This window comes from Chlorocebus sabaeus, chromosome 9 (genome assembly GCF_047675955.1).
Source record: "Chlorocebus sabaeus isolate Y175 chromosome 9, mChlSab1.0.hap1, whole genome shotgun sequence".
In the NCBI taxonomy this organism is placed as follows: Eukaryota; Metazoa; Chordata; class Mammalia; order Primates; family Cercopithecidae; genus Chlorocebus; species Chlorocebus sabaeus.
In genome coordinates this window covers 113,673,443-113,686,098 of record NC_132912.1, presented here as the reverse complement: position 1 = coordinate 113,686,098, position 12,656 = coordinate 113,673,443, and the positions used below count along the sequence as shown (strand labels likewise).

The 12,656-nt window shown below is 39.4% G+C and overlaps 2 protein-coding genes across 7 annotated transcripts in view; one reads left to right on the top strand and one right to left on the bottom strand.

The window, feature by feature from the left end:
• The window catches only part of SHOC2 (SHOC2 leucine rich repeat scaffold protein), a 109,553-nt gene that overhangs the window by 83,532 nt on the left and 13,365 nt on the right, over positions 1-12,656 (bottom strand). For 2 of the 4 annotated variants that reach the window (XM_073019326.1, XM_073019328.1), the window contains 3 exons: positions 10,686-10,749; positions 9,925-10,118; positions 9,678-9,845 (listed from right to left, as the gene is read on the bottom strand). The gene's annotated coding sequence lies outside the window, so the exon portion shown is untranslated. Of the gene's footprint in view, positions 1-7,972; positions 8,077-9,677; positions 9,846-9,924; positions 10,750-12,656 lie in introns of those variants that run through there. The other 2 variants (XM_073019327.1, XM_007964090.3) reach the window with 2 other exon arrangements.
• Positions 8,267-12,656, top strand: part of BBIP1 (BBSome interacting protein 1) — a 20,643-nt gene continuing 16,253 nt past the window's right edge. The window contains exons 1-2 of one of the 3 annotated variants that reach the window (XM_007964084.3): positions 8,267-8,788; positions 9,438-9,530. In XM_007964084.3, coding sequence (XP_007962275.1) covers positions 9,494-9,530 — 37 coding nt within the window. In that variant the 5' untranslated portion in view covers positions 8,267-8,788; positions 9,438-9,493. Of the gene's footprint in view, positions 8,789-9,088; positions 9,108-9,437; positions 9,531-12,656 lie in introns of those variants that run through there. The other 2 variants (XM_007964083.3, XM_007964085.3) reach the window with 2 other exon arrangements.

The window sequence follows — 12,656 nt, the reverse complement described above, 5'->3', positions numbered from 1 at the left end:
TATTAAGAATTTCAAATCACTACTTCCAAAGTACAGAAATAAATGTCTTCAAGATTAAATCATAAAACCTTACTATTTTAAGCCGCCTAGTATATAAGCATCCCATTTCTATGAGTTTAGAGTTGCAATTAGCACAAGGTAGATAAACCAGTATTTCTTTTAGGAGCAAAATAACTAGCTCTCCCACCTACCCTTATAGTCACAGAATTCAAGAGTCGCAATATTTAAATAAAACAATTTATTTGAACCAGATATAAAGCTCTGGTGAAATTTTGAATTCACTATATATATATATATATATATATCTCCCAGATATATACAAACCCAAACTGAATTAAATATAATCTATTTCAGGTCACCCAATCTGTCAGACACCACATACTTTTAGCAAAGAACTATGACTTTCAACCTAATTTTCCCAGTCCAGGTAACCAGGAAATGCCAAGGAATTAAGCTTATTTTCTTTAACAGAATAAAAGTGGAAGAAATACTTAGCAATTTTGTCTTATCAATGCAACAGGTTATGTTTTCATTAGAAGTGGATCAAGAAAAACAGGTTGCTACTGAATTTTACCTATTTCATAGCAAAGTAAATAAATAAACACATAATAAGTATAACATCTACCTCTACAAATAATAAGGTAGTATATTATACTGCACTGATTCAGTACTTTCAGATAATTTGTTTCAACTTAATTTTGTTCAATAAATACTGTTACCTAGTATGTTTTACCTCATTAAGCAAGCCTTTCCAGTAAGAAAAGCTTAACACAGTAAGTTTTAAATTGTATCATTTTGAATGGAATTTTTCCAAAATACATGATCTTATGTTATCATTAACAAAATTTACTAATATCCAATAATCTCTTCTTCATGATCCTAGATTATTTTTATACTATTTTACGTATAAAACAAATAGTGTCTTGAAATATTCTATGTATATCTGTCATAACATTAAGTTGCTATAAACTGCTGTTTTTACAAAATGTCTTGCATTTGCTTTTTGAGTGTTTTTCTTCTGCTCTTATTTTCAACTCTGTTATGCCTCTAGGAGTAATTTCAGTCCTTTTTACATTTGGTTACCAAACTTTTAAAAACTGTACACTATGTAAGAATAAAAATGCCTGAATTAAGGCTTGACGGACTCTAAGAACAGAAAATGTGTGTTTAAAAACAAGAACATTATGACATCTCTTTGTCCTTCCTTTGGGCCTGTTCAGTTTGTTTTGGAGCTGTAGACTATTCATCTAAAACTTATTTTTCCACTTGGAGCCTACAAAGTCTAGACATTGTATACTGGTAGAACAGTAAGTAAGACAGACATACTCAATGCTCATCTTGAGGCTTACAGTCTAGCAGTAAAGACAGACATCAAATATATCATTACAAAAACAGTGTTATAAAAAAGGAAGTACAAGCACTAGGACACCTTAAAACAGAAGAACCTAACTAGGGATCAAAGGAGGGTCTCCCAAAGGATGGGATACAAAATTGAAGCCTGAAGGGTGATTAGAGTTTAGCCACATGAAGAGTTCATGAGGTAGTAACCAAGCAGATGACACCAGATAGTTTTAGTTTCCTAGTAAGTAATCTCAAGATAAATGAGGTATAACAACATGTTTAAGGCAATTGCTAAAATATGAGTATTTTAAAAAGAAATTTCTCAAATTTCTATAATAAAAATAATTACAAGGATCAAGAAATGCAAATGAGTGTTTCAACATAGAAAACTATGGCACTTTGCAGGGAATGGAGTTTGGGACATCAAAATTAGGCCTCACTATGCCCTGGAAGAAGTATTAAATTATATTGCATGAAAGGTCAGGCGTGGTGGCTTACATTTGTAATTCCAGCACTTTGGGAGGGCAAGGCAGGTGGACTGTTTGAACTCAGGAGTTTGAGACCAGCCTGGGCAACACAGCAAAACCTAGTCTCCACAAAAAATAGAAAAATTATCCAGGCATGGTGGCACACACCTGTAGTCCTCGTTACACGAGAGGTTAAAGTGGGAGGATCACTTGAGCCCAAGGAGGTCAGGGCTGCAATGAGCCCCATGATTGTGCCACTGCACTCTAGTCTGGATGACAGAGCGAGACCCTGTCTTGAAAACAAAACAAAAAAAAACCCCACAAAAACAACAAAAAAATACTGCATGAAAAAGAGACCCTGTCTCAAAAACAAAAAAAACCCAAAAAATACTGCATGAAAAATTACTCAATTCTCAAGTTCAGAAAACTTTTAAATCATACAAGACAATTACAAAGTCTGCTTCTAGGATATAACTGTTGACCATACAGTCTGACTTACCTAAAGAGAGGCACTGTCAGGTAAGTATGGAAAGTATTTTTTAACGTATACTCAAAAAAGAGTAAATTTTAAATGATTATACAAAAAAAAAACTTTACCAAGAATTCTAAGAAAGTTAATAAATGTTACTCTTAACATGAAACATAAACGCTGAGAAAAGATACTTAAGTATGATTTTTTTTAATTTTTTTGAGACAGAGTCTCACTCTGTCACCTAGGCTGGAGTACAGTAGCACATTCTTGGCTCACTGCAACCTCCATCTCCAGGGTTCAAGAGATTCTCCTGCCTCAGCCTCTGGAATAGCTGGGATTACAGGTGCCTGCCACCACGCCCAGCTAATTTTTTGTATTTTTAGTAGAGACAGGGTTTCGTTATGTTGGCCAGGCTGGTCTCAAACTCCTGACCTCAAGCGATCCACCTGTCTCAGCCTCTCAAAGTGCAGGGATTACAGGTGTGAGCCACCACGCCCAGCCTTAAGTATGATTTTGAAACATTATCATTATCCAAGTTCTAAATCTGGGAATTATTACCCACGTTACACTGATATATTCTCCTTGTATTTAATTAAAATATTAATGAAAAATAAGTGAAAATGTTTCCCTTCTTTTCACAGGTGTTGAAGGTAAAGCTTTAATAGTATGGTCAACATTAATACAGATCTGCAGTTCAAAGCCCAAATAAAATTAGGAACATAAGAAATATTATTATTAACAATAATATAAGCTTTAACCGAAGCTTATATTACCATATAACCTAATATTACCGTATAACCAATATTATTATTAGAATCCAAACTGTTATTCTTCTCTAATTGTCCAAATGGACCTAAACATATCTAACCTTTGTGCTTTTACTACCCTCCTCTATCCTACTTATTCCTCAAGTGTTTGTTCCAGTCCTGTCCTCCAGCAGGCATTGCCAGTTATATGTGCAGTCTGAGTCTTAACTCATCTGAGTTTGCCAGTGTATACTGCTGTTAAAAGCGTGTGTCACATTGTTTAACAATTAACTATTGACTTGCCCAGTTCATGCAACAAACTCTGAACTTACTGAAAGAAGGAAACATATTTATCTCTGTATCCAGAGAGCCTGGGACACACATGGCATTCAGCAGACGTTCCATGACATTGGTGAATGTGAAACTGTAGTTACTGAGAAATATTTATAGAACAAAATTGAAAAGTTAAAGACTATTTGCAAGACTGAGAAAGTACTGAAAGCAGGAAGAAGTGTTATACAACACAAAACTGGAAACTGAAAAAAACAAATTTAACTGATCAAATTAACTCCAAGTTATAGAAATTATGTGTCAGAACAGGCGATTTCCACTTTACCTCCAAGACATTAGAAAAACTAAAAGAAAAGAAGATTTATCTTTGTCAGCTGTAAAATTACTTAAAATTATAGGAATTTTAAATAATAATTGAGGGCAAATAAAGTATTTAAACATTAGAAGTCTTCCTAGTGCTATAAACAAAAGATAGTCATGCAGAAATAATTTATAAAAATATTTCAGGTTCATTTCACACAGGGACCAATTATACCCTTTTTAAAGGTCTCCTGTAATGTTTTAGCTACAGGCAGTATGTTCACTCTTATAAATGAATCCTTAGCTTTTAGAGCATGTACTACTTTTTGCAGTTCTGACCTTTAGAGAAGTTGGAATGAGATATACAGTGTGAAAATGAATTAGTGTTCTTTTAAGTCTTGATAATGGGAACTGCATGCTTTCTCAAGAAGCACATATGCTACCATCATCTCAAAAGCTTAAGGATCCTTTTGTGTGTATAAACTTTGCTTTGTGTGTATAAACTTTGGTAATTAGAATATCCTTTTGTGTGTATAAACTTTGCTTTGCTGAATTAAAGATGCTGTGTTAAAAAGTTGAGACCCGGGGGAAAATACCAAACAAAACCAGAATGAACACTGATTTATATTAAAATAATTCAATTACATATTTTAGAACATAAAAGTTTCTCAGACTTATGTATGTATGTTTCAACCTGCAATAACAAACACTTTTAAAAACACTCTATAATATATGAAGTCCAAGCATACCACAGGTCATCTGTAATTTAGAAATTATTCAGATTTTAAAAGTCAGTTTAGACAGTCAGAAAACATAAAAATTTACTATATTAAGAGAAAATATTTCAAAAAAGATCTACAGGGCATGACTTTGATGCAGTGTAACAAGTAAATGAAACAAAATTCAGAAGGCCAAGCAGTTAAAATAGGGGATTACAAGGATAGCAGATGATGATATATGTCCATAAATTAGTCTAAGATTCAGCCAACTTATATGTCTAATGCATAACCTATAAAGCATGAAATAAAGGTCTACCAACAAGCAAAAATTCCAACTCACTTACTATTTGAAGTACTCATTTAAGTATCACATAAAAGTACTTAATGTATAATTCTACTTCTAAATTACAGTTTCCATCTATTCATCTAGAGCAAAATACCAATCCCTACTAATCTTAAGAAATGTCAAAATATCCAATTTATATTTAAATTTCCTCTATCAATTGATATTTTATAAACAAGTAGCAGAATTCTCCCAAGTCTAAGCTACAAATCTCAGAACTCACTGAAGGATTTGTGAGTTAACTTGTTTTGTTGTTATTGTTTGGGGTTTTTTTAAATCTTATTTTGTTATAAGCATAAATCTTACGCTTTTCCAAACATGAAAGATACATGAATGATACAGTAAACCAAATTCTAAAGATATATTTCACTTAATCTTCAGCCTCCAAAAATATGTATCCTTATATCTACATATAGAGTTTATATCTTTTAGTCAAAACACAGATTTTTGTATTTAAATATTTTTACAAAAAAATCAAAATATCTGAACGGTTTAAAGAACAGTCTTCCAGAAATAGTAAATTATACAACAAATATTGAAAATGAGTATTTTTAAGGCAAATATGACTATAATTTATCCACCTGTATAATAAAGAATTTCAACTTTATTCACTCATCCTCCATAATTCATACAGGTAAGTCAAAGCAATAACTATACCAACCACTATTCGGAAACCATCTTTGGAAATATTCCACATACAATTCCAGTTTATGTCTCTCTGATGTGGAGAGAGAAAAGTCCTTCTTCCCTGACCCAAGTCACAGAAAAAAACAGTATCATTTTAAAAGCCTAATTCCAGCCAGTGTGACATAGGAATTTGTAATTTTCATGTTTCTATTTAAACATGAAATGTTTCAAATTTCCAACTGGCTTGTAGTTCACAAGTTGATGCATGACCTTTACTTGCTACAACTACCAGAAAAACAGCTCTGATGAACTTTCTGAATACGGTAGTTTAAAAACTAAAAGAAAGATCTAGCTGCAAACTACTAATGTATATTTTAATATCACTCTTTAATCCATAATAATTTATGAGAAAATTTTTAAACTTAAAAATTATATTAATAATGAGTAATCAGAAATGTCAACTTTTAATGTAGCTGTTTCTTCAAAAACTGAAGGGGGAATGTGGGGATGGTTACCGGACACAAAAAACACAAAGAATACGATCTAGTATTTGATAGCACAACAGGGTGACCATGCTCAATACATTTAATTGTACATTTTAAAATAACTAAGAGTATAATTGGATATTTGCATCACAAAGGGTAGATGCTTGAGATGATGGGATACCTCATTTACTCTAATGTGATTATGCATTGTATGCCTGTATCAAAATATCTCATATAACCCATAAACACCTACTATGTACCCATAAAAATTAAAAACTAAAAATAAAACTGAACAAGCACCTTGGGAAAATGCCGTACCCTTAAAGACATGTCCATAATTTGAAACTGGGATTTCAATATTGTTTTATATGTTGGCTTTATATTAAATTTCAGCCATTTGAAAGTTACAAACCTTAGACAAAGCTTTTATTTAGTTTTGTCTTTATTTTTGTCTATTTTTCAAATGGGTATTTATAATTACATAAAAAGTTTACAGTATACTTTATGTCCAAATAGATAAAAGGTTTATCATACTCAATTTAAGTTCCATATGAGGAGAATGGTCATTTGCATGCTTTATTCCTAAAATTCTTTTCACTGTCACATAGCAAAACATCAACACTTGATAAATTCAAATTATAAACATAACCTTACTGAATGTTACAAATTGGATGACATAGCTAAGTCTCTTCAAGTACACAGTAACAGTTCTACAGCCCATGGCATGGAGGATGAGAGTAAAGATTAGTAAGTACACTAATAAACTGAGGTCTTTAAAATTAAAACTAGTTTTCAGTTTTTGCTGCATTTAGTTACAAAAAACACTTGGTTACACAAGTGTACCTTAGGATTCTGAAAAACATAACAAAAAGCTTTTGATATAGTAGTCCCTCTTGACTAAAAACTAGACGCACTCAGTATCGACGAAAAGTATACGAAATGACACAGGTGTAAGCCTAGACACTGCTGGTAGTTATCACGCTGGAGGCAAATACTATACAGTCCACATCTGCAACCTAATTTTGCTTCAGCATCCCCAGAGACTTCGAAAATATTTCTTTGGGTAGGTTGCAAAACAGAGCTTCCTCTTTTATTCTCATCACCCCCATTACGATACAAAGCAACAGACAAGAAAATCAAACAGCCAACTATAAGGGCTTAAACACACACACAAAGCATCTTCTTTCTAGCTCCCGAATCGGTATTTATTCCACCTGTTTGTAAATCCATAATTCCACAATAACACAAACTGCCTGCTGAAAGAAAGGAGGGAAGAAGAGAAAAACAAAGAAAGAGGAAAAAGAAAGAAAAGAAATAAAGAGAAAGAAAGGCAAATTAATGCTTTGGAGTCATTACTCTTCCACCTAGGCATGGGGGGAGGGGGATGGTACAAAAACAATGGATATTGAGGGGCTGGGGAAAAAAATCGTCTTGCCCCGAAGCCTCTTGTGTTACGAGCCTGGGGGAGTCGGGGGAGAGTGAGACTACTTTTCCTCTCTCCCTAAAAGCTGTGCTATCACGGGGAGAGGTTGCCATCCGGCATGTTCTATGAGGCGGTCTCGAAGGGCTACAACTCGCTTCGCCAGGCAACACACCCAGAGCCGATCCAGCACTCTTCACTCAAAGGGTTTTCAGGGAGAGGAGAACGGGAGAGCAAGGTGGGCTCTAGGGAGGGGGCACGAAGAGACCCCACCCTGTATGACCGCCGCTGCGCCCTGGCCCTCGCCAACGATTTACACGACTTGGGCGCCCTGCGGACTGGGCCCGGGGCCCCCGGGAACCGAGAAGAGCGAGACTGTCCGCCGGGCGCCCCCGGCCCGCGCCCTCGCGCCGGCTCGCCCTCGCCCAGGCGCTGTCCTGGCCGCCCGCCGCCGCCGCAGGCCCGGCCCCGGCCGCTGTCAGACCCGACCGCCTTCCTCTCCGCGCCGAGCTGCGGGCTCCCACGCGAGCAGGCTCCGAGGGCCCCGCACTCCCGGAGACAGCACCCAGGAAAGCGGCGGCGGCGGCGGCGCCTCCCAGGGCCCCGGCCCCTCGGGCCTCGCCCCGGCGTTGCCGGCTCGCGCCTGTCAGGGCGCGCGGGGCCTCCCCCTACCGACAGCCAGCCCGACTGCCCGACGGACAGGAAGGCAGGCAGGAAGAACCGACCAACAGACACCCTCCGCCTCATCGGCCCCGGGTTACCGTCAGGAGCCCCGACTCCGCCATCCTCCTCGCTCGCCCTGCTTCCTCCTCTTCCTCCTCCTCCTCCTAAGAAGCGACGCTGCCCAACCGCCGCCCCCCGCCCGCCCCTCCCCCACTCGCCCCGCCCCACCCGCCCCTCCACTACTCTCGCTCCAGCCTCCCCGCCCCACCCCTCCGGCGTGGGCCCGTCACTCGCTAGGCAAGAAAAATGGGCGGAGCCGGGACAAGCGAAGCTGCCCAATCAGAGAAGGGCAGTGGCGCCTGCTTCTCTCTCTCCGCCCTTTTCCTTTCCTCAGTTCCTCTACGCCGTCTCCCGCCCACTGGGCGCCGCTGGCTAGCCGGGCTACAGAGTAAGCCTCCCGCAGGGTAGAGTGACAACTCTCCGATCGGAAGTTACTGTTGAAGCTAAGGCAGCCATAACTGATAATGGCAAGAGGAGTTTCCTGGCTTCCTGTTTCCAGGGTGACGTAGATTTTTTTCCTTCGCCAGTCTCACCGTTACCCGGGGCAACAGCTGAGCCGTCTGGGAAGGGATGCATCTGTAAGTAAGCCCAAAGAGGTACCATGGGTGACCAGACATCCCATGTTAGACAAGTTAATTCATACTCTGGACTACACGTCCAGTTTCCCGGCCCTTATTTTACTGAGACATCTGGTCACATACGTAGATGGACTATAGTTTAGGGCTCCGAAAATCCCTCTCCTGCCCGGAAGTTGCATTTGGCACTTCCGAATAGGGTCATGGCGGAAAGGGGTAAATAGCCTCGCCGCCCGTGCCCTAGGGAATGCCCATTCTTGACCTCAGTTGTAAAGTGAGGTGAGTCCCTGGGCCCCAACCAGTGGGCTGGACCCGGGCCGGACGGTCCCTGTGGGACGGAGCGCTGAATGGAGAGCGGGGCTCAGGGCCCCTTCCGTTAGAAGCTGCTTTTCTTTCCGGGCTGGCCTAGCGGCGGCCCGCCCTCCCTCCGCCCCGCTGAGGCTCCCTGTGGGGTGAGGCAGCGCTACAGGCCGCCCTAGCCCAGCCAGAGCCAGCCTGGCTAGGAGGGCCCCAGCGGGGAATGGGCGCGGACTTCGGGCGGAGCTCCTAACTCCGGCAAAATGGAGCTCCTGACCACGCCTCCGCAAGTTCCTATTAAGTACTTTCACTCTCTGGCCTTTAGAGGGAAGAGAATTCGGGAACTTGAGAAAATCATTTTCCACCTTCAGCTATAAAAGAAAAAGATGAGCCCCTACAATCAGGGCAAGACCTCTATCTTTTTCCCCTGCCACCTGCCTTCTCATTCTGAGTTTTCCCCCCTTTCCGCGTCTGTCCTTTGAGTCTTTGTAAGCTTTGACTGCGGTTCTTGTGGTGGGATATACTATCCTAATCCTGCAGGTTTACAGATTCTTAACGTGTTGAATGTTTTTGAAAATACTGTATTGCTTTAATATGGCCCTTTACAAAGTTATCATACATTATCTTGTAGTTTCTTCTGTATGCTTGAGTCAAGAACTCTCAGTCATCTTGGTAATACCGGGTTGGATGCTTAAAGCTGCAGCAAAAAGACGAGAACTTTCAGGTAAAATTGAAAATTGTTAATATCCATCCAGTCAACAAAACCTACCTTCTCGACTTAATTTCTACTTCCCTGGTACTTACACGCAAGCCAAAATGAACTACTCTTGTTTCTTGGCGGTTAATTACTGAAATCTGTTGTAGCACTCACCTTTTGTGATTCTGTCTGATTCTGTTATTCGTGGAGATGTGTTTCCAGATTCTCCCCAGCAGAAAGTAATTCCTCTGAGTTTAGCATTTTTTGCACGTCTTTTTGACAATCAGTATGTTATATATATAATAGCCGCTTATGTTTTTAACTTCACTACCACGTCTGCACCTAAATAGAATGGTTTGTATCAGATTCGTCTTCCTGTCATTTTCACCCTGCACATGATATTATTTTGGTAAATACTTACTGAAAGTTTGAATATCTCGGGTGTCTCTTGGATGCCCAAGACACTTCCAGCCAAGTTTTAGAGACCTTCAATTTATCAGAAATTCAGCTGAGCGCCTGCTACTCAGCCTTTTTTTACGTTTTCCCTGTGAAGTCTTTCTGACATGATTGTTTTTCCCCAATGTTTTATTATGAAAGTGTTCATATATTTAAAAGCTGAAAGAATTAAATAATTTAATGAATATTCATATACCCATCATCTAGATGCAGCAGTTAACATTTTGCCATATTTTTTTCATTCCTCCTCATTTTTTCATTGTCGTAAAAAGTTGCAGACACTTATTGTTAGGCAGACACCCTTAAGACTTTGAGCATGAATTTCCTGAGAATTTTGAAGTTCTCTAGCAAAACACAATATCATTATTACAGCTGTTTTGTAATGTTTAAAATCTAGCCCAAGTGCTAATTTTCCTAATTTACCCAGGAATATCTTTTATACCTTCTCCTTCCCAATCTTGCAAAAAAAAGAAATCAGGATCCAGTCAAAATTTTTCTTCAGCTTTAATGTAGTGGAGTTCCCCCATCTTTTTCCCCCTGTGACATTGGCATTTTGAAGAGTTCAAGCCAGGAGTCTTTTTGGAAATGGGCCCCCCTTTTTTCTTCTTGTAAACCAGAAATTAGTCTAGAGGCTTAAGTTGAACATTTTTTTTTTGCAAGGATATGTCACAGTGTTCATACTTTTCCAGTCATGACTAAGCCTTCTCAAACGCCAAGTATACGCACCTTTTCCATGATTTGCTGGTTAAATCCATCTCACTTCTCAGCATGCTTACCCCTCTCTGGTGTCCTGCAAAGAGGAGGGTAGCATTTAATCATGTGTGTATAGAGTATGTGTTAGTGACTTGGGTTGGCAACATAGACTGACTACCTTTAATAAAGTGTTGCCGCTACTTTGCCTATTCTTGGAGCTGATGCAATGTATTTCTGCAGTAAAGTGTACTGATGTCAGCATAGTTTATGAGTTTCAACTCCTGGCACCCTGCAGACATTGTTGAAAGATGTGTGGGCCCTGCTATTCAAATACAGATGAATCTTGATGTTATCAAAGCAAATACCAAGGCAACTGTTGGCCATCTGGTCACATTCCAATTTAGGCATTGTTATTTTTCTCACTGAAATTCTCATGCAAGTCTTAATTGGTCCTGGTGTTTTTGTGATAGCTTTTTGGTAGCATTAAGCAGAGCCTATTAAAAATTACAAAATCAAGATTATACTTAACACTTAGTACATTAGATACATCCTCTGTCTAATGGATAGATAAGTGTTTGTGGAATTTACTTCATAATCACAAAAGGAAAATTCTCAAGACTGCCAACCTCATATACTCCTCCTAGCCTAGACTTATATTTGATCATGAAAGATAAGTGAAAGGAAAAAACTGCACATAAGGGAGCGGAACAAAATGCTCTGGGAGGACAGAATCTCTTAGATTGGTATAGAGTGTTTTTAGCCATCATATTGAAAATTACGTAATGCATTCCGTTAGTTGCTTCCTTTGTGTAGAAGGGAATTTGCTTTTGTGGGAATACTCCAGATTTAAGTGAGGCAAAATAATATACCAATTAAGATCACAGGTTTTAGCATCAGACCTGGGTTTCAGGAATAAGACTATTCAATAACTGGATGACCTTAGACAGTCTACTCACTCTATTATCTATTAAACGGTGCCTTGCCAGGTGTGGCTCACACCTATAATCCCAGCACTTTGGGATGCTGAGGCAAGTGTATCACTTGAAGTCTGGAGTTTGAGACCAGCCTGGCCAACATGGCAAAACCCTGTCTCTACCAAAAATGCAGAAATTGGCCGGGTTTGGTCTCACACACCTGTAGTCCCAGCTACTCAAGAGGCTGAGGCATCAGAAACGCTTGAGCCTGGGAGGCAGAGGTTGCAGCGAGCCAAGATCACGGCACTGCACTCCAGCCTGGGCAACAGAGCAAGACTCTGTCTCGAAAAAAAAAAAAATAAGTAAAATTTTAAAAAAAGAGCCTTAAAACCGTTAGGGATTGTTGTACAGAATTAATTCAAATATATATAAAGTGCTTTACCTCAGTTTATATAGCACATGGAATGCAGTCGGTGTATGGTAGTTAATAACTTCTAAAGCAGTCCAGTTAGGGGACGTATTGAATTTGGACACATATTGACATTGACTATTTAGTGAGTGAAGGAATGAATCTATGCAGTAGTTCTCTTAAGTTTAATGTGGGGGACTTGATTAAAAGTTAGGGTCCAGCTGCCATGGATCATGCCTGTAATCCTAACAATTTGGGAAGCTCAGGTGGGCAGATCACTTGAGCCCAGGAGTTTGAGACCACCCTGTCTCAAAAAATACAAAATATTAGCCGGGCAGGGTGGCATGTGCCTGTAGTCACAGCTACTTGGGAGGCTGAGGCTGGAGGATCACTTGAGCCCAGAAGGTCAAGGCTGTGGTGAGCCATGATCACATGACTGCACTCTAACCTGAGCAACAGAGTGAGATCCTGTCTTAAAAAAAAAAGAAAGAAAAAGTATTCTGATTCAGCAATTCTGATTTCTGGAGAGCTCCAGAAAAATCTGTATTTTTAATAATTGTACAGGGAGTTTTGATGCAGATGATTTGGGAACTGGGCTTTGAGAAGCACTCTGTAGAGTATCAAACAACTTTTCTCTTTCCTTGCACACTGTTGAAATAGCTAACTAAATATCTCAGGTGT